Genomic DNA, 22540 nt, shown 5'->3' with positions numbered 1-22540 from the left:
TAGTTCTAAACAACTGTAAAACCAGTGGGAGCCTGTCTGGGGGTGAGGGTTGGGGGGTGGACTCTGTGGTAGGTGAGAATAGCTCTTGGAATGACAACTGTTTCATGTCTTGTTCTGATGTTCTCAGTGGAACTCAGCAGGGGATGCTTAGATAAGGTGAGGCCTCCTTTTTTTTTTTTAATTTTTTTATTGTTATGTTAATCACCATACATTACATCATTAGTTTTTGATGTAGTGTTCCATGATTCATTGTTTGCGCATAACACCCAGTGCTCCATGCAGAACGTGCCCTCTTTAATACCCATCACCAGGCTGACCCATCCTCCCGCCCCCCCTCCCCTCTAGAACCCTCAGTTTGTTTTTCAGAGTCCATCGTCTCTCATGGTTCGTCTACCCCTCCGATTTCCCCCCCTTTTAATTGAAACAGAGAGCTCCAAGAGATACTCGGAATTCTACCTAGAAGCCATTTCTGAAATGCTAGTCTGAGTCCCTTAGGCCAGACTCAAGGCAGAGAAAATGTTTATTAGCTTGGAGGGTAGAGTTGCTACATGTTTGGCATTTTCCTATGAAAAATAACATAGGAAAACAATATACTTTAACTGCACCACCAGTTTTCAAGTGGCTGGTGGCATGGTACACTGTGGCAGAAAGAGAAAAGATCCTTCTCATTGTGCTATTTATTTCTTAGGAGGAAAGCGTTTTAACATGTAAAGGAGGCCAAAAAAATGATCTTAAAGTTAGGAGTTGTTGCTGTCTAATTTCTTACTAAAATATGCTGTGTTTTGCAGATGTTGATGAATGTGAGAAAAACCCCTGTGCTGGTGGAGAGTGTATTAATAACCAGGGCTCGTACACCTGTCAGTGCCGACCTGGCTATCAGAGCACCCTCACCCGGACGGAGTGCCGAGGTATGGTCCTAGCTCGGAAGTTGCTAAGTAAGGGGACATATATGCTAAGGAGGAGGTTTGCTTGGAAGGAATTTAACACCTTTGCCAGGAGAGGCTAACAGGCCCTTGTTGCTTTTTGCACTTAATTCCAGATATTGTCACACTGAAGGACAGCATCATAAAATCCAGCAGACATGCAAATCATTTTAAAAGATGCTCCTGTTCCTATGGGAATATCTTATTTTTACTACTTTTTGCCTCATCACTATTGCTCTTAATTTTTAATCTGAGAGCTAGGGAATGGGGTTGACCCTTGTTGACACAGAAACTGAGGAAAGTTTCAGGTGAAATTGTATTGAATCAATTTCTTAATGGAAAGGTCTGTAGGGTAAAGAAGGAGCGACAGTGGCCATAGCAACATCACCTGGGAGCTGGTGGGAAATGCAGAATCTCAGGTCCCACCTCAGACTTACTAAATCACAATCAGCATTTGAATAAGATCCCCCCAGTGATCCATAAGCACACTAAAGTTTGAGAAGCACTACTATAAATGTTTGCTCACAGAATTTTCTCTTTGGGTTTATTAATTAATTTATTACATCATCCTATATGCCTTTTGTCAGATGACTGATATACTAAGTTTCTGGGACAGAAATAAGTAAGATCTACTTTCAACCCTCGGGGAATTCAAATATCTATGTCTCTATAACTTTGGCACAGAATGAGGTATTTCACTGATCCAGTAAAGGCAAATAAAAGCAAGAGAATTTTATGTTAAAATTAAATACAAGAAAAGGTCAAAAGGTTTGTATCACCTAAAAAAAATTGTCAGCTATTAACAGGAGTTAATTTTATTTGCCTTTTGTTTTTCCTTTAGCGAAAGCTCTTCATATGAGTTGAAGACAAATATTTTTTATTTTTATCAGTGACTGGTTACAGAGTCTTTGAATGTTGTTCCGGCTTAGAGATTTCTTGCCATTGGTATATAAATGGCAGTGTTGAGCAGAAGAAACAGGAGCATAGTATGTCAGCCTGCTAATATTTCTATTAATGGCCTACTTAATATAAATATAGATAGTTTGAATGTTTAACTGAGTTTAGAACATTGTTAACATTATAACTATTGTTTACAATAATTAGCATGTATGATGTATTAGGCATTTTGCAGTAGTAGAGAATAAACTGAAAGCAAGGTCTAGAATTCTGCACTACTAAATAAGCAAGTAGAAGAGATTATTGAGCGTACTCAGCCAGGGCGAGGGCCAGCCAGTATAGAGGAGTGGTGATGTTATCACTCTGGGACTTAATTTATTGGAGACTGAGGATTACCTAAAAGCCTCAAATACTGTCCTCCTTAAGAGCTAGTGCTAAGCTTATCTCAAACATAAGGAGTTGATGACATATTCACATTTTGGGGAAGATGAAAGTGGCCACAAAACAGAAAGATTGCGTACTTAGCTGAGGAAAAGTACATGACAGTCTGAAGAGAAGGGGACAGAAGGGCCAGAGAGAAACATGGTAGAGAACTTTGAATGGCAAGCTTCCAATTTATCTTGTGAGGCAGTGTGCAGACTGATGGTGCTCTGAAATTAGTGAGGAGAGAAAATGCTGAACTCTTTATACTGTTTATTTTATCCTTGGGCCTCAAAAGATTATAGAATCCTATAAAAAAAAAAACCAATTCTGCTCAAGAGTATGTGGCTTTTACTATTTTTTGGAGTGTGTAGCAAGTCAGATTTTTGCAAGGATTAAGAAATAAATGAGAGAGAAAAAGAGCGTAGGTTGTTGGCACAAAGATCAGACAGAAGAAAAGCCCAGACTGCCTCAGCTAGTCCAATGACTCGTGTGGAAACCACTGTTGGATCTGCCCAGAAAGAAAGTGCGTCTGAGGGTCAACCACAAGACACCGTGCAGACGCAGGGTAGACAGAGTAACCAATGTGCCATGAATGCACATTCTTGTCGTCCAGAGGATGTTTCGGGTGCTTATCCTCAGGCACATGTGGCCTCAGCTCTGCATAGATAGCTCCACCCCCAGGCACGACTACGCGGTTCCCTGGTCTCTGTCTTCTGGGGAATAGGCTCTGGCAAAGATTGTATGCTATGTAGACAAGGCAGCGTGTATTCATCCTCTTTGGTGTTCATCCAGGTATCTAGCCTAGAAACTGAGGGGAACAGATAATCCAGGGTACCATGTTGTCCAATTTGAGTTAATCATTGATCTTTAAATGAGAAATGAGATATAGGTTATTTGAGTTACTGTCCTTTTTTAACACTTTCATATCGAGCTCTGTTGTTTACTTTGGCATAATATTAAGCACAACAGAAAGAAGGGGAAATGCCCCATGTTTTATTTGGTAGATAGAATGCTTATGAAGTTATAAAAGAAACTAAGAATACATAAACAATAAAACTGTACTTGGACCAGAACTGCCATAAGGAAGGTAAACATTTCATGTGATTGCTGGTTTTCAGATGGAATTAAATTTTTTTAATAGGATTTTTGTTTTATTGTTCTGATGTAGCTATGAGATCTCCCTTTTTGAGCATGTGAAAGATGCCAGCCAAAGTTTAATATAAATAATGATATATACTGGCTCATTAAATTAGCTAGGAAAATGAAGAAGAATCTGTTTTGTGTATACAATTGAGATTTAAGGAGTCTTATTAGAAATTAGAGTTAGATCAAATGCTCTTATATTGACATTCTTTTTCTGTCGTATGTCTTGCAAACTCTAGTCAGTCATCTAAAGTCTCACATTACTGGATATCACATTTATGTTGAGGAATATTTAGTAATTAAACCCCAAGACTACCATCATGGGTTTGGAGATGGAGGAAGGGGGAACTAAAATAATTGTAAATCCACCAAGTAAATCTATTTCTTCTGTTTTAACTTCCATCTTAGACATCGACGAATGTTTACAGAATGGCCGTATCTGTAATAATGGACGTTGCATCAACACAGATGGCAGTTTCCACTGTGTGTGTAACGCGGGCTTTCACGTGACACGAGATGGGAAGAACTGTGAAGGTAAGTAATAGCAAGATGGCAGTCAGGGCAGCAGGATAATATTCACCCCTATCTCCCGTCGTGGTTTCAATATCAGAAGTCTTTAACAAGGGGCGCCTGGGTGGCTCAGTTGGTTAAGCATCTGTCTTAGGCTCAGGTCAGGATCCCAGGGTCCTGGGATCGAGTCCCACATCCAGCTCCTTGCTCAGCAGAGAGCCTGCCTCTCCCTCTGCATGCCACTCCCCCTGCTTGTGCTCTCTCTCACTCTCTCTCTGACAAATAAATAAATAAAATCTTAAAAAAAAAAAAAAAAAAGGTCTTTAACAAGACCAAGCCAAACATCAAGTGAAAGGTCAAAGTAGCAAATATATTTCACATATTGTTACAGGAGAGGCAAGCATACTTTGTAACAATATTCATACCTTTAATTACATTTCTGTGAGTCAAATAGCATTTCAAATATATGAGAGCTTGTCCTTTAAAGATCCCTGGTGATGATGAAACTTCTATAACATAGATCATTACTTCCTAATTTTGTGCCATCAGAATTTGTTCGTTGTTTTTTTTTAATGGAACACACCTAATCTCCTGTATTTCTTTTTTAAATTTTTAATTGAAGTAAGGTGACACGTGCCATATATTCTTTTGACATTTATAATCCTTCTGTTTAAAGTGTCTGTCTAGTAAGAAAATACTGCTGAGTACCTGGAAGTGTAAAATTTGTTTGAGACATTGACTATTGAGAAGCAGCTATCTTGTGTCTTGAATTAATCACTTCATTTTGAATTGGGCTGTTTCAAACATTTTGTCTTTTTCCCCTGCCATTTTTTCCTGAATTGAAAATATGACCATTATTGATGAGTTTCCACTACTTAGACCTTAGCAAAAAAATGAAGAATGCTTCTTATCGTCTTTCCCAACGTCTTTGGGAAAGATCCCAAGAATCTATTCATACATTAAAAGAATTTCAAAATTGTTCTTAGAAACATTTTTGGCAGAATATTATCTCAGTGATTCAATTCAAAGACTTAATGCCAGAATTCTCGGTTGGGATAGAATCCTGTTTAAAAAAAAAGGAAAAAAAATCATAAATTACATTGGTCTGACTAAAGCCTGTAAGTGAAAACACACCATGTCTAGAAGAGCAAGTACCTCCCAAGACAGCTGTAGTATTAAATAAAATAACATATTGATGAATTTAAAGAAATAACCCGTTGATCAAGGAATTCTAAAGGTTAGCTAACATGGCTATCCTCCATAGTCCAGTCTTGCATTTTAAAAATACATTTTTTCCTACCCCTATTTAAAACTGCTTCAAATTTCAAGCTGCCCTCTGGTTTCTACTTTATAAAGAATTAGGAAGTGGCCTAAGTACATTTTAAGTTCCATCGTTCTTAGTTTTGATTTTTTTTTATTTTTCAGTGTTTTGGAAGTAATATCAGTGAAGTAAATATAACCATCAGGCTGTTAACACACTTTTCAGTTTGTCCACTGCTCTTTTAAAAAAAAGTCCTGGTAGCTTCCATTGAGTCAAATTTTGTACACACACACACACACACACACGTGCAGTTTTATATATATGATTACATATAAATTTCATATCTACACACACATGCATATATGTGTATATATGTATACATACAGCAAATATACAGTATGTCATAAAATAAATTTAGCCCTAGAGTTTGCATGCACATGTCAAAAATTGAGAACTTAAGAATACATATTTTATATGGCCCTTCTTCTTCTTATATGCTATAATTTGGGAGAAAATTAGCCTTAGACTATAATCACACACACACATACAAAAACCCCAGAAGAAATGTGAAGAAAAAGAATTATATTCATTCAGGTTGGCTTCCTCTGTAGGCTTACTCTTCTGGTCATAAGAGAATGTATATTTTTGCATTTTTCAGATATGGATGAATGCAGCATAAGGAACATGTGCCTTAATGGAATGTGTATCAATGAAGATGGCAGTTTTAAATGTATTTGCAAACCTGGATTTCAGCTGGCATCAGATGGGCGTTATTGCAAAGGTTTGTGCTATAAAACTCTAAGTCATATTCTCCCCCTGCTTTTTCTCCTTTCTATATTGCTTAGAGGTACCACTTTTCCTTATTGATTCTCCCCACTTAAAGTCCTCCTAATTCATTTTAGGAAACCTGACTGGACCTCCTTCTTAAGTCCAGCCATCCAGAGAGCTATGGTTTATGCTCAAGAGGCTGTTCTGATTTCAGAAAGGGTGTTTGGGGTCTTCTAAAGGAGCCTGAAAGGCTATGTAGCAAATGAATGAGAAGCTGAATTAATAGTTGGTCCACCAACAAATGTGAGCATCTTTTTAAAGAAGCTGAATTCTTCCTCTTCCTTATATTTGGGGAGTAATGGTAGTTAGGTCTTTTGATGGCTGTCATTTGCTCTTACATCTTCACCTAGACAAAATATTGTAAATGCTTATTGCAGTGATATCTTCTCCATAATTTCCTCCTGATATCTTAAGAAACAAAGTTTTTCATGAACAATTTAAGCATTTTCAAGTCACATAAGCATAAGGGGAAATAGAATTAAGCAGAAGAAATAAACAAAGAGCCATTGTTTAACTTTTGAAATAACTGCATTGCTCCAGTTATTGAAACAAAAATTAAGATTTTTATTTGTGCTATTGAAAATTGGGGTTCTAAGAAGAGTCATTGAGATAAATTTGTGCTTGTGTCTCTTGCCTTATGTAGCTAGGGATGAGGGATTATTGCCCTTGGGTCCAAGATCTAAGTTGAAAACATACTTCTCAAGGAACCTTATATCCAAAACAGGCCCAGGAAATCTACTAAAATACTGCACTCAAAGCCTTCTGCTCATAGTTTCAGATGGAGAAGTGCAGAGTGTCAAGCTAGTCAGGATTAAGAAAACAGAATAAAGTCCTATGATGTCTCTTCTCCAGGTGCCCCTGGTAGACAGTTTTGGTAAAGGTGCTATGGAAGAAAGCCTTGTATTAAGTCGTTGGCAAGACATGCATTTTCTCTAGGCTTAAAAGAGCTTCTATCCCTTGGTTGTTTACCTACATTCTCCATGACCTTCACATCAGTGGATCTTAATATTGTGCAAATCTGTCTTCAGAGCAAGAGAAAACATTTGAGTTCTTAAAATTTGAAATAGGAAATAAGTCTCTGTACTTTTGAGCCCTCTGCTGGGAGGAACTTATTGTATGGAAGACAAGATTAACACGTGGAAATATTCTACAGTGTAAAACAGAATACAACAAAGTGCCAAATTGTGCAGATAAAGTGCTGTACAAGTAAAAAGAAAGGGGAAGGGAATGATTGCTGGAATATTTGGAATTAGGCTTCCAAACAAAATAACAGAAGGAAATGTGAAAGCCCCTTTGTGCACAGACCTTTTGCAAGAACACATACTCCTGTTGCCTATCCACAGGGCATGCTGAGATTCACTTTCAGTGCCTATAGGCTGCTGGGGACCCAGGTCACACCCTCTCAGCATTTAGTATGACCAATAGATAATACTGATGTAATTATTTCAGATGACACTATGACCTCATAGATGAAACTAGGTTTTGCAACTGTCTGCAGCTGGTGAAATAGATGGAATATACACATTAGACGAAGAATAAAGAAAAAAGAAATTTCTTGGGTGCTGAATTTCTTCTTTTCTGTAACTTTTCTCTTGACATCATTGGATGAGATTTTCTCTTAGCTCTGAGTACTTAGTTCTGAGACCACAAAGATGTGACTGTTCAAAGCTAGAATAAACAATGTTAATTTAATCTCTACAGTTAACTAATCTGATGACCAGCTTGGCCTCCCTGATCACTCTCTGAAAGTTGGGGCCACTCCCATTGAATCATGCCCTCTAGATCTATGTTACATCTCTGTCCCCGTTAAAAAGCCTGTGTATCACTTTTCAGGCTATAGTTGTCACTGTTTTACTGTAGATCTCAACTTGAACAAAAAGGTGACCTGAATAACTGAACCAATTTGAGTTCATGTATTTAAATATAACTGCTGTTTTAAAATACAATCTGTACACGGGAATCTTGGACCATCTGAATATACCTTGTGCCAAATAACACAAGCTAAGTAAAAATCTAGAGGTGTTTCAGTCTCAATTTGTCTTTTTAAGGTCAGAAGAAAAGGAAATAGTTACATACACTAGTTATATATTATAAAAGGAGTTGTTATAAAATGACTTGCTTCTAAGTGTTGTATGTTTTCCAAAACACAATTTTGGTACCATTTCTACTTCCCCATATTAAAGGGGAAAAATCTTTGCTATTATTAGTGTGTGCCCAATAAAATCTTTTACCAGATCTCTCCTAAGTATATACATATGATACTATAAAATATCTGTAATACTTAAAGATTTTTCTTTGCTGGGTTCCAATTGGTTAGGGTGTTGTTGTTGGCCAGAAATGGTCATCAAAATCTTCTATATTCATTTTCCATTTCTTTTCAATGGTGTTCCATCAGGGTTTTAGTTCTGTATCTCTTAATGCCATGCTAGTCATCTCAGAGAGTTAAGTGATATTGGAATGGACACCAGTCTGAGTATTAGATGTCAAATGGAGCAGCTTCCTGCCCAGGTCAAAGTTGCACTCTATTATCAAGCTAGATTTCTGACAGTCCTGTAAGAATCGCCATGTGAAATGTTCAACAAGATCCTTTGTCTGTTAGCTGTCACTTTCCTTCTTCTTCCAGTTCTGTTTTTTGCTTTTGTGATTCTTATTTTGGATAAAAAGACCTCAGGAGAATATGATTGAAATAGCTTTTTCTGTGGTTAAAAAAAAAAAATAAGCTCATGTAGTTTATGTCAATTTTTGTTCTTCTATCAAAGGACAATGAAATGTGTCTCACTGAGCTTTTATTGTTGGTGCTGCATATTCTTTTCCATCTTCCCCATTTTCAAGTGTTGTAAAAGAACTGTAAGCATGTTTTGGTTTCATAGAAACGTCACTCCATTTTTAATAAGTGCTTTTCCCCACCACAGATATTAATGAGTGTGAAACACCTGGGATCTGCATGAATGGGCGCTGTGTCAACACTGATGGTTCCTACAGATGTGAATGCTTTCCTGGACTGGCCGTGGGTCTGGATGGACGTGTGTGTGTTGGTAAGATAAAGCTGTGACTACATGTGTGCTAGAGATCCACCCTCTGTCGACCAATAAATCCCACCAATAACAAATGCACTCTACTGTAACAGACAGGACAGAATATTTGTGGGGGAACAAACCAACAATATCAGTTCTCTTCTTGCATAAATCGGATATTAATCTAAGATGAGCTGAGATAAATGAAAACCAGGGGAATCCCTACCTCTTCTTCCCCTTTTCTTTTCTAATCATGTCAATGTCCTCAATTTTCTCCAATTCTCCCTTCTGGATAATGGTCTTTGAAATTGGCCTCTATATGCTCATTATCTCATAGTGAACATTTTCGTATAGGGAATTAAATGTCCTAAGGGAAGCATAGAATGCAAAGGAGGATATGGATAATCAAGAACTTTATGTAATATTTTTATGTGGCTTTATAAGAAGTTTAAAATTTGTTGAGAAATAGATATTAATTTTATCCAAATTATTTTTAAGAAAGGTAGTCAATAAACCTTTGAATTGGGCATAGCTGGAAACTCCCTCCCTGCTGGTAAAGATGACACTACCTAGTAGACCAATGTCTACAGACTTATATAATGAACCATTTATAAATTAAACTTCCTCTTCTTCGAAAGTACATCTAATTCAGACATTCAGTAATTGCATGTTTATTTTGGGGTAGGCCACACTTCTTAAGAAAGATCTTATTTATCATAGGGTGAGAGTCACTGGTCATCCATCCTTCATTTAACTTGTATTAAGTGCCTGCTCTGTACAGGTCTGGGAAAGATAAAAATGAATGAGATAGATTCTCAGCACTTAAGAATCTCACAGTTGGGTAAACCATGGTAGTCTCTAGAAAACAGAAAGACTCTGGGAATTGGTTTCCAGTTCTTGGAAGCTGAATGTAGTTTGTTTTGTTTTGTCTTTTTCTGTTGAAATCTAAGACCAGAGGCATCTTCTGTGAGTTAGAATAGGGACGATGGCTAAATAAAGGCAGCTTCAACTTTGACCTGGGGAGTTCTCATCTGTTTGAAGTGATAGTGTGATGACAGATCCTTCTTCCTGTTTAGACACACACATGCGGAGCACATGCTATGGTGGATACAAGAGAGGCCAGTGTGTCAAACCCTTGTTTGGTGCCGTTACAAAATCTGAATGCTGTTGCGCCAACACTGAGTATGCATTTGGGGAACCTTGCCAACCGTGTCCTGCACAGAATTCAGGTATGTGGTGTCATGGGGATGCCCTCGTACTACTAGCCTCCCGCCTCCGTCTGCAGTCTTTGCATTTATGGAAGTCACAGGGAGAGATGATGTTATGTTCTCCAAATACATCATATACCTTCCTGGGATCTTGGCAGGACTACTCAGGGTCTGATCACACATTACTCACCCAATCCTAATGGTCATTGGGAATCGACAGCATGTTTGGAACCCCCATCCCAACTCCTCCACCTTAATAATACTCATACTCTTTGGAATTCATGCAGCTTGCCTTGTTTTCTAAAGTAGTTTCACAGTGTTTGCATTTTGCAGGAACTATTATAAAAGCAGAATTTTACAGAGTGTAAAAGTAAATAATTTTCAGATTACCTGAATATTTCCAGCTTTTTACCAAAAGGCCGTGTGTGAATTTTGTTCAAATCCCTCATGTTGATTTAGGTGTGCTTCTCCTAAATGATTTTATTCAACCCTAGGGAAAAAGTATTTTTCTCAATTTGAAGTGACATGGCATAATGAAAAGAAAACTGGTTGGTGAGTCAGAATTCTTCCCAGCCACCGGCAGACAAATTACTTAATTGGGGGGGGGGGTTCAGTTCATTGTAGGTTTTTGTTTATTTAGGAATTTTGCTCACCTACTTTCAAAAGGATTTGAGATGGCTTACAGTAGTAAATAATTATAAAATAGAATAATATAGAAAAGGAATCCTTAGTTTTATCATCTATAAAATGAATTATCTTAGGTAATCCAGAAGATCCTCTCCAGGTGTAAATTGTTTGTAAGGCAAAAATAGTTTATTGAAACTAAAGCAATAAACTGTCAACATTTGTAAACTTGGGAGTTTCCTTTCAGTGTTCTAAAATAGAGTTAGATCTAATATTGAAAACATGTAGTTCTGATTGGTTGGTTTACATCTAGGATCCAATTAGTTCATTTCTGGCCTAGATACAATCAATTAAAGATTAACTTACAATTTTTAAACATTTGACATTTTGAAAGTGATAATAGTTGAAATTAGAGAGTTAGAAATTAAAATATGAGAAGTTAGAGAAAGTTAAATGGAAGTCTTTAAAAGAAATGAGGGATGCCGGTTGAAGAGGAAAGCTTTATTCTGGCTGATTAATTTCACAAATTACCATTTTATATATGATTACCGTTTAGTTCAATTCATGCTCACAACAATACTTCAATTTTATAATGTCAAATATAATCCTATCCAACAAAGATACCTCCATGTAACTTTATAGTCATATATCATCAATACTATCCTTTTGTATGTTACTTTAACTTTTCAAAGTACTTTTCTTATACTTTTGTTATGCACTTTGAATTTACAAGACAGATGAGTATCATGAAAACTGGCACATGAGAGTATAGGTGATTTGTTTACATCTTCAGTAAGTGGAAAAACCAAAACTTAGAATCTAGGACCCTTGGTGCATAGAGTTCTTTGTTTTTACATTTTCTTCTGGACCAAGTGCATCCAAAGAATTCTTATGATACCTCAGAAAATGAAGTAATCTTATAAAAAGATGACTAAAAGAGACCAGATTTCTTTAAGCAATAAAGCTGAAGGAGGGTTAAATTTGAAGCCCAGCCCCACTAGCTTCTGTTTTGTATTTGAATGCACTTGCACAGAAGAGGTCCACCTGTGGACGTGGCTTCATTCCATTTGGTTTCTCTGCCTCTTTGGTAGATGAAAATGCCAAATCGTGAAGGATCTAAGTGTAGAGTATCCCTTATTTCAGGAAAGAGGGGAGATTTTAAGAGGTACTGAAAATATTCAGAAGATTCCTTCTTTAGCCAATCTAATGAGAAACTCCAACCCCATCACATCTAAAGTCCATCTCTGTGCTCTGGAAGGAAGCCAAGGGAGCTATCTATGAAGATATTTCTCCCTGGCTGCTGAACATTTACTCCTTGCAAGAATCAGTCAGTTAAACCCACTGAAGTGTAAGTATTAGGAATTTTCTCATATGTCCCCATACCCGTGTCTCTGTGGCACAACAGTGAATTAGCTCAGCAGCACCTACCATTTATTAAATGTATGAGCTGTGCGAGGAGCTGTGTTGAGCACTTTCCATGTTCTCTTGTGAAATCCTTATAAGTGTCATGTGAGTTGGGTATTCTTGTCTCCAGTTTATAGAAGGGGAAACTAACAGAGGGAAAGGGCTTGCTCCCAATAAGCATTGTCATCAGCATTCAAACCAATGCTGACCCGAATTCACTGACTGCAGAGGATAGTCTCGGACCAGATTCTACCCAAATGGAAAAGAACAGTGACAATAATTTGCTTCCACTTAGGCCAGGCATCAACTAATTCAGCACTAACTGTAAAACTGCTTTCTGCAAAACTGGCATGATATTGTCTTTCCTACTTTGTTGCTTACAGTACTTCAAAAATGTTTTAATTAATTGCTGATGTGAGAGAATAATGACAATGCATTTCTTTTTGCTTCTAGTCCCAGGCTTTCAAACACACTCAATGGCAGCCACTTTCCCAGTTGTTCAGTTTATGGTCCCATTTAGCAGGGTTTAAAAATTAAGGGATTTCACCACTTTTCTCAAATTTACATTTGCACGAAGGCAGAGGCTCTGAGGGATTCAAACTTCCTTTTTTTTTTTTTTTTTAATCTGTGTAACTCCTTTTCATTCACTGTCATCAGGAATACAGTTTTCTAGCATGCAGGAGTGTAAGAGCTATTTGATTCTTAGCAGTGAGGTGTGGTTGGCCTCAGTAAAAAGGCCTGTTCCTAATATCCAGTTCCCCTGCCACTTAAGCACAAATGATTTGCATTTGACCATGAGACTCTGTGGTTGCCAGAAACTGTGGGCAACTAAGGGGACACTTTAGTTTGTTTTGGATAAAGTGTGATTCCCGTTAGTTCTCCATTTTCATCATTCACTCTTACGTTTGCCTAAATATTGTTGGAATCGTATGTGAAACATTGCATCAGTTTTAGGAAATAGAAATCTGATGCCATCAGAATTTGGGAACATATTCTGTATAACTTGATTTCTTATTAAGATCTCAGTTTTAACATTATGCAATACTTTGCCTATGGATTTATCATATAGAATGAATCTAGTATCCTGATGAATATGAACTTTAAAAATACACTTAAATGCAAAGGCAGATACTTTTGTTTTTCTTCTGAGTGGAGGCTAGAGAATTTGCAGAGAGAAATGAGAAAATGTTAAGAACTTGATTGTATTAAAAAAAAAAAAAAACTGTTCACACTAAGAAACAAAATTATTCCCAAGACGGTGGGAGAAAGTTTTATTAACAGTTAAGAAACCACATTTTAACAGGCGCATTTCACTGTAAGTGTAAAGTGTTCCCTGGTGAACAAAATCAAATTGTAGGAAAAACACCTTTTCCAAAAGCGCTTTGCACAAGGAATTGCTATAACGTGCCTATGTCCTTTAAGGTCATTTTCCACAGTGATGCGGAGCCTTTAAAATGGGAGCTGGGTGTACCAGTGACTCCGTCGGGAGATGCCTTCTTTTTTTGTTACCACTTTATTTTGGCTCCACTCACTTAGGAGGAAATGATGTGTGCAAAGCCAAGTACAGGATCGACCTGTCCTCCAAACAAGGGAATCATTTACTATCTGTTAATTTATTGCAGCGGAATATCAAGCGCTCTGCAGCAGTGGGCCAGGAATGACATCAGCAGGCAGTGGTAAGGACTTGTTTGAAATTCACTTCCTTCAGCATGTGCAGAAGCTGCAGTACTGGGCATTCCTGTGGGTTTCCAGTTGGTCCCTTTACACCAGACCAGAGGAGGTCTGACCCCTTCTCTGGCCATCACTGCATTATGTACCTGGGACCCCTAGAGGCCCCCAGGGGCAGAGCAACTGTGGTACACTGTGTCCTGGGATTGCTGGGTTTGGGTGTGGGGCTTGGTACTGAAGGGGTGGGTGCTCTCCCGGGGCGGTCGATGGAGGACTGCAGATGAGATGCAATGACTGTGGCATCTCATTCATGAGAAAGAGGCAGTCTGGTCCTCCTTCGGCTCTTCCACAATCAAGTACAGTTCAGGGTTATGGGCTCAGTTGAATTGTTATCCATTCACATTTTGAATGATTTCCTGACTGCCAAGTATTGGGTCCGTATAAGATGTCAATAGGGAGCTATCTTATATTTTGTAGCAAGCAGTGATAGCAATTAACTAAGTTGGAAGAGAATGAAATATTTAAGTGTAGGGCTTAGAACTAGAGAAATATTGGTACCATAAAAGAATTAAAGTTAAAAGAGAGAGTTGGAACAAGTGTAAAAATAGATTTTATTAATATAAAACTAAATGATTCAATTCAGGACAGTTCTAGAAAAAAAGTCGGAATTGATTGTCAGTTCATTCTCATGATTAATTTCATCATTATGTGTGGATGAAGGTGGAGAAGAGATATTTCGGGGAAAAAGGAGTAGTAAAGAAATTTATAATGAATAAAGAGTTCGTGGGGAATAAATAAAGTTGTGATAGGGACCCAGAGAAGGAAAAACATGTTAACCCTGACTTATATAAGATTTGAGACTAGCCATTCACTGATTGTCATTCTGCATCACCCTTGACCATAGAGCTCTCCTCAGTCTGTGGGCACACAGCAGAGGGAGGACCCAGCCTCATCTGGGCTGAGCAGCAGAAGCTTTTCCAGACCAGGTGGTGTTTGAATGGGCTTTGGACCAATGAATAGGCCTGGCTCCAGACATTCCTGACACAGAGCAAAAGGGCATTGTATGTTCATGGAAGAATGAGAAATTTAAAGTAAATAAACAGAGTTCATATTTTAATTTAATCTTGACGATAGTATTGAACCTACAAAAGTTTGAACCATGAGAATGACACAGTCATCTTATTTTTAAGATAAGTCTGATGGCACTGTGGAAGGTACCTTAAAGAGGGATAGGCTGGAGGCAGGGAGACTGGTTGTAGGGACTGGGGCTCTGTGGTGATCTACTTTTCCATCTTGATGTTTGATCCAGAAGAAGACCAGGGGTTCTCCTTCAGCCTGATTAAGGATTGGTAATCTTGTAGTTCCAGCTCAAATGCCAAGTTCCTCTCAAGGACTGGTGGAAGGAAGATTTGAGTCAGAACATCTTGTAGTAAGAAACAGCGATCAAGCTTTCTCATCTAAGTGAAACTTTATTTTACCAGGTTCTAAAGTTGTTACATTTCTTGTAATGTTATTTTTTTTTTGACAGTTCTTTGACCTTTACTTTAGAATGTTATTGATACTGAACCTTTTTTCTGGTGGTGCAGATATAAATGAATGTGCGCTAGATCCAGATATCTGTCCAAATGGAATTTGTGAAAATCTCCGTGGGACCTACAAATGCATATGCAATTCAGGATATGAAGTGGATTCAACTGGGAAAAACTGTGTTGGTAAGAAGTTTCACCTGTTTCCTAAGACATCTCATGCATCATGCATTCTTTCTTTGTTGCTTGGAGGAAACTGCTTTCACGTAGCCTAAAGGACTGGGCAAATGAATGGCCTTCACTTTGGGTGTCAGCATGGCACATACATGTCTTGATTAAAATTTACATACCTGAATCCTGGTAATTTATAAGTAGTCATGTGTCATGTTCACTCCAAAAAAGAGAAGCTCCTTAGATGTATAAAATACAGATTGTGAGCCGTTCTCATGTGTCTACAAAGGCATCCCTATTTTTACCGAGAGAAGCAACTCTTCTCCCAACCATTTATTAGGTTTAATCAAAGAAAACCCAGCTTATTTTCAGTAATAACTGTTCTCTGTTAAGTTTAGCAAACACCATATTTTTTAAAAGATTTTATTTATTTATTAGAGAGAGAGAGCGTGAGAGAGAGCAAGCACGTGTCAGGGGGTAGGAGGGCTGAGGGAGAGGGAGAAGCAGGCTCCCCGCTGATTGGGAAGCCCTAAGATCAGGACGCATGGCTCCATCCCAGGAATCTGGGATCATGACCTGAGCCCAGATGCTTAACCAACTGAGCCACCCAGGTGCCCCAAGCAGACACCATATTTGATGCTTTAACAAACATTAATGAAAGTACCAGCCAGTAACTAAACAAAACAAAACAAAACAAAACAACAACAAAACTTTGGGAATAAAATGATCAACATAGGCACCATTATTTTTTTTCAACTTTCTCCAGTTGCCTAGTACTTTCTGAAACGTACTGTCCATTCTGTAGTGCAGTGATACACTGACTTTTGAGAAATGAATTCTTCCTCTCTCACACCCTTAATTTTAAGGCTTCTTTTTGGGAGCATAGTTGTGATTTGATTGCACATGGTATTTTCAAACTAGATTAAACTCAAAATAAGTTCTACTATTTCATTTTTCTGTAAGAGCCTCTTCTCTTCGGCAGACGAAAATCATCATTTATCTGAACAGGCCCAGAAGGACACAAAGATGTTTTAGCTTCATCCACAAATCACCCCATTTGAAGCAAAAGGGAGAGTTTGGGAGGCAATAGGGATTCTTCCTTCAATGCATTAGTATGTACTCCAAAGTTGAACTGATTATCATCAGGTCAGAAGTATGTTCGTATTCCAGATTATGTTTAGAAATATAAAGTGAGGAATCAAAGATCCACCACAGCCATAGGATTCCAGGTAGTGGCTATTTTTTATCTTAATCATCAATTCCTCACTTTAAGGTTCCAGATCCTTGTGACATCATCAAAGTTTAAGGATTGTAATATTGACTCTTTTGGGAAGCGTTAGCATTCCCTATATCATTTTGAGAGAATTCTCACTGTGTTGTTTCCTCATATAGTAATATAACTCTATACTTAATTTTCCACATTTTAAGTACTTTATAAGTATACTGCTAATTTAAATATATTTACTACTGTGAACCTAAGCAGCTCTCTGGTGCTGAATTTGTGTATCCTTTATTTTAGTGCTACTAGATTGTCAAATAATGATCTAAACAGAATTTCACGACGTGTAAAAAACTCCTTGTGGACATAAAGCCTCTTCTGTGGGTTGTGTAATATACTTTAGCCCAACTGTATGTAACAAGCTGTTGAAGTTCCACACTTTCTGAATTACCTAAGTAACACATATCAAAATTTAGATTTTGCATCAGACAGACCTATTATTCACCTGAAAGTAAGGAGTTTTTCTGGGCTCTCTGAATCTCAAGTCTGAAATTCCTTGTGAGAATTATAAACTCTACAGATTGCTTCATACCCTGTAAACACAACTGGAGGCCATTTCAGTTATTCTAAAGAAGAAACACCCATCCTGGAACTAACACATATCCAAGATGGGCCATACTTTCTAAATATTTGTTTAGTTCCTTAAATCAGTAGGATTAGTTCTTTTAATTCTGACACAACGAACAGTTATATGAAGATTAATGATTTCCAGCAAATCCAGGTGTCTTCCTGTTAAGGCAAGTGAATTGCATAGTATCTAGTGACTTTAGACTTTGTAGACACCTAGTAAAAATAATCAGATGAAGCCCTTATTTTCTTCAAGTTAGGTAAGTTAGGCAAAAACCAATGGTAGGGGAGTTGTGCCTGTTTGCTTGAGTTAATCATATCATATGACCTTAAATCTTAACCTGAAAAAACAGAGAAATTGCATGCAAGGAATGAGCTCCTCCAAAAGTTCATGTTTGTTGGTTTTCCAGATATTAATGAATGTGTATTGAACAGTCTACTTTGTGACAATGGACAATGTAGAAACACTCCGGGAAGTTTTGTCTGTACCTGCCCCAAGGGATTTATCTACAAACCTGACCTAAAAACCTGTGAAGGTAAATTGTGTTTTTCTTCTTGTATTACGTACTTTACTGTCTTTTGGTATGCTACTGAAAAACCATGAGAATAAGTTAGAGTCAACTCTATTTTAGACACGTATGTCATTGTAATTGAGATTCTGTGGTCCTAAATGACACTTGCATGCGCTTAGGAAGATACTGATGGTACTTAGCTACAGTTGGCATTTTATTTGCCATCACTTGAAAGATGAAGAAAATATCACATAGTTAGTAATTCGGAGATCACACTTCATGTTTGCTCCAGAGTTTCTGAATAAAAAGATTCAACCGTATGCCAGATTCTGTGCTAGAGGGATATATGCTCAAGTATTAGTTTTGACATTCCATCTAGTCTAGAAAGAAATCTATCTAGGCCAGTTCTACTATCTAATAAAGAATATGTGGTAGCAATTGAGGCCAAAGTTTAAATATCCTTTCACGAGCAAGACTAGTTTTTAGCAGTAATGTGGACCTGTTTTTGTTTCAGACATTGATGAATGTGAATCAAGTCCTTGCATTAATGGAGTCTGCAAGAACAGCCCGGGCTCTTTTATTTGTGAATGTTCTTCTGAAAGTACTCTGGATCCAACAAAAACTATCTGCATAGGTATTTATCTTGCTGATCAGTACTGTATTTAATGTCCACTTTTAATGCGAAAGAGTTTATTGCAAAATAGTTTAAGTATGGATGAACAAAATTTTATTTTGTTTCAACATTATCACTTGCTTCACGTGTCATTCTTGCTGTAATTCCAATGCGTGTTTGAATTTTTTATATAGATTCTATTAAGTATCTATTAAACATCTTCTCCTACCTCCCTGCAGAAACCATCAAAGGCACTTGCTGGCAGACTGTCATTGATGGGCGGTGTGAGATCAACATCAACGGAGCCACCTTAAAGTCCCAGTGCTGTTCGTCCCTTGGTGCTGCCTGGGGGAGCCCGTGCACCCTATGCCAAGTTGGTAAGAGAGACAGGCACTGTGGCTCTGGGCCCATCCCACTGGTCACTTTGCTTAGAAAGGGGAAACCCAGTACTTCATTTATTTAGGTTCATCTAGGAATTCTAGATTTAATTCTGATGACCTTGATGAAACATATTGCTGAATAGGGAACAAAGAGAAGTGTCAAGGACAGTAATTTCATGTGATTTGGTGATTGGGTTATTGTTTTCTACCCTGGTGTTGCTTTCCTAGATCAGCAACTCCTGTGGGCTCTCTTGGAACCTCATGATCAGGGGTCCTGAGCTTTTTATAGGCACAGATCTTCCAAAAAATGGACTGATGTAAAGGAACCAGTATTCATGACTTAACTTCTAAATCTGTTGCAAAACTGAGGTTTGAGAGCTTTGCTGATGATTTTGTTGATTCAGTGTTTGGGTATATGAATATATAGTCTGAATGCTGCAGGGCAGGAGATCTTCAAATTCTAGACTTTATTTTCCATGTCCATGTTATAGGATTCAACCATATTATATGATTCCTATTTTAGAGCTGATAGCAAAAGAGAGATCTAGCCAATTTCCTTCTTAGTCATCCCCTTAGCATGATCTTTAGGGGAACTTTGGGTCTTTCAGGACCTCTCAGAGGAATTGAGCTTAATTCAAGGAGACATTTCGTTCTTCTTCTTCCTCTGTGCAATCGCAGAAACCCTTTGTCATCTTAGACTTATTCATAGCCACAAAATCTAATTCATGTCCAGGTCCTCTTTCGTGTTTCTTATACCATGTCGTACAAAGTCTGGATATTGTTATCTCAAATTTGTTTTTTGTTTGTTTGTTCTTTTTACAGATCCCATATGTGGCAAAGGCTATTCAAGAATTAAAGGAACACAGTGTGAAGGTATTTATGTGTATTTATAAGCCATAAATTTTGGTGTGCATGAAGAATGCCTGTGTGCACTTGGATTGGATAGAGTTGTCATGTAACTTCTCAGTGAGACATATGCAGCAGAGAGGGAAATAATGAGGACTGCAGAACATAACAAATGTTAATTTCACAAGCATATATATGCTGTTGCCAGTGTTGAATCACTATGGCCACAGGGCAGGGTGATTGAAAATGGCTGACCATGGTTTCGAGCGACTGCACTTTCAAAATACTGTCAGGAAGAGGAAAATGGAAGTTTCCAATGAGGCTGTAAAATTTGCATTTTTTTCTTGGTTTGTCCTGGCTTGTGTGTGTTTGTTTGTTTGTTTCTTGGTCATGGAAGATTCAGAAGGACATACTCTATTGTCTCATTTTTGAAAGTCTACGTGGATTCTCTCCAGTTTGTTGTGATTCTTTCTCACGGAGTCCCAGATAGACGTAGGTCAGGGTGACTAACACAACCTGACATGACACAGCAGCTGAAAAATTTTAAAAACAGCAATTAGTCCCATATGTGGAATGAAATGAAGTTTTTTTTTCCCCTGCTAAAATAAAGAGGAACGCTACAACCCCCACCCAAGGTCTTGCTTTCCAAATGATGACTGAATCCTTTGGCCTTTCTCTGGTCCAGACCCACTGTTAATAACTTATCTGACCTCAGCAGCACATTTTGGTGTACAAGTGGCCAGAACAAAAAACCCAAAAAGGTAAATTTCCCCCTCCCCACTTACATCTCTCAGAAGGAAAGATTTCAAATATTTTCTTTTTCAACATCCGTGGCTTGGAAAGTTATTTTTTTCCAAATAGAGACACAGTATGCTAATACCCCCCTTTTTTTGGCATTGGCAAGTGCCTTTCTTTGAATTAACTTGATGGTGAATATTTTTCCAAATTAAGTGCAGAGAACACACTACTTTCTATTAAGCAAACTGGGAGGGACTGGTACATTTGAGAGTGAGTGGGTGAATGATGAATGAATGAACATGAGTATCTTTTGACTCTCCCTAACTCAAGCTGGGGCCACCAAGGCTTTGACAAACAGTCTGAGACTGTTGCTGAGTTAAAACTAGTTTTACACTTTCTAGGGACATTTCAGCATTTCTCAGAAGACACTCTTTTGACTGGCCCCAGATATGTCTCAGTGGGATTTTTTTCTTCAGGCTATTTATTTCTTCTTTGCTAGTTTGAAAGGTCAGGTTTCTGTTATACCCAGACATCTGATCTCATAAAGCTAACTATGTGGCTCCTGGGAGCCTTACCTGAGATGTCCATAGTACCCAGGGCTGTCCCCAAAAACTCATACCAACTCCCGGCCTCTATAATTCAAAAATTACTCCTTAAGACCAATGGAGAAATTCACACCTTTGGGAAAAGGTGGACTCAGCATGGTTGCTATTTAGAGTTCCCAGAAATTCTACATGAACTATTTGGAAGCAAACTAGTTTTATGAACTTATTTGGTTCAAAATGGCCTTTTCTGTTGTGAGAATAATTGTGACTCCATGAATGGAATAAAGTAGAATGATGTTATACATATATTTTAACTTCCTGTTTTTTTTTCTTGATAGATATAAATGAGTGTGAAGTATTCCCAGGAGTATGCAAAAATGGCTTATGCGTTAACTCTAAGGGATCATTTAAATGTCAGTGTCCCAGTGGGATGACCTTGGATGCCACAGGGAGGATCTGCCTAGGTAAGTCCTGAGCTCATTACTTTTCTAATGGTCATTTCTTAAAGATTATTAAAAACTCAGTGAGTAAGATAAAGCTGAATATTTGGTTCCAAGTACAGTTATACATATCCCAAATTCAGCATTTCCATTAGGATCCATAGTAAGTTCCTTGACAAATAGCCTTCCTTACTCAAGCTCTTCATTTATTCTTTATAAAAAGAGTAGAGAACATGTTTAGTTCTTTATTGATGTGTAACTATTCTTTAAATCATTACCATCACAGTCATTATTCCAGAACGTTCAAATCTGCCTCCACCAACTCTAGGATACAAGGTGAATGGTGGGGAGAACAATTTTGCTTGATTAGAAACTGTAGCCCATCCCTGCTAGGCATGTCTTGCCATTGGCCAGATGGACAGGTCTTTGCAAGAAACCCTAGTGGGTGTGAGTGAAGAGTGCCACATTCCTTAATAGTGAACCTAAAGGAGCCCAGGGCCACTGTCACTTCTAATCACGTTGGGATTCTCCAAGCCAACTGCGAGAGCCCAAGTGGCATTGATATGGAAGAGATTGGACCCTGAGTTCTCAGAAAGCTGCCCTGTGGGCTCTTACCGGCAGCAAGTTGGAGATCCCACAGTCATGTGTGTGGCATCTGGCAGACAGATTCTGACCCTACTTCTTTGGCTTCTGCCTGCTGGGAATATGTCTCTTGGATCATTCATTTCCGAGTCTGTGGTCCTGAAAATGATGCTCGGGTACATTGTATATCTGAAACCATATTCCTCTAAAGAGCATCCTTAGTGAAGGACCACTGTAGGTGGTTAAAAGAGTAGGATGAGGTTAAGGAATTTGGATCATTTATGAATTAGAACTAACAAAACTTGAAATATAGAGCTTTATGGTTTATAATGTAAGCAATATGGAGTAGAAAAGTTGGAATCCAGAGGGGAGAGTCTTCTCATAACCATGGATGTCAGTTAATCTCATTTTGAGTCCACTTTTTTTGTTTAGGAGGAG

At 38.0% G+C, this 22540-nt stretch overlaps 1 protein-coding gene across 2 annotated transcripts in view; it reads left to right on the top strand.

Annotated features, from left to right (window-relative positions):
* Positions 1 to 22540, top strand: part of FBN1 (fibrillin 1) — a 218550-nt gene that overhangs the window by 118048 nt on the left and 77962 nt on the right. Inside the window, exons 12-23 of one of the 2 annotated variants that reach the window (XM_081831044.1) lie at positions 789 to 908; positions 3795 to 3920; positions 5816 to 5938; positions 8898 to 9020; positions 10076 to 10228; positions 13858 to 13911; positions 15490 to 15615; positions 17857 to 17982; positions 18473 to 18592; positions 18811 to 18948; positions 19774 to 19824; positions 21419 to 21544. In XM_081831044.1, coding sequence (XP_081687170.1) covers positions 789 to 908; positions 3795 to 3920; positions 5816 to 5938; positions 8898 to 9020; positions 10076 to 10228; positions 13858 to 13911; positions 15490 to 15615; positions 17857 to 17982; positions 18473 to 18592; positions 18811 to 18948; positions 19774 to 19824; positions 21419 to 21544 — 1386 coding nt within the window. The remainder of the gene's footprint in view (positions 1 to 788; positions 909 to 3794; positions 3921 to 5815; positions 5939 to 8897; positions 9021 to 10075; positions 10229 to 13857; positions 13912 to 15489; positions 15616 to 17856; positions 17983 to 18472; positions 18593 to 18810; positions 18949 to 19773; positions 19825 to 21418; positions 21545 to 22540) is intronic. The other variant, XM_081831045.1, reaches the window with a different exon arrangement.

Source organism: Leptonychotes weddellii, chromosome 9, assembly GCF_054177405.1.
Source record: "Leptonychotes weddellii isolate Sample4059 chromosome 9, ASM5417740v2, whole genome shotgun sequence".
NCBI classification, from domain to species: Eukaryota; Metazoa; Chordata; class Mammalia; order Carnivora; family Phocidae; genus Leptonychotes; species Leptonychotes weddellii.
The sequence above is the reverse complement of the archived record's forward strand: the minus strand, read 5'-3'. Positions and strand labels throughout refer to the sequence as shown.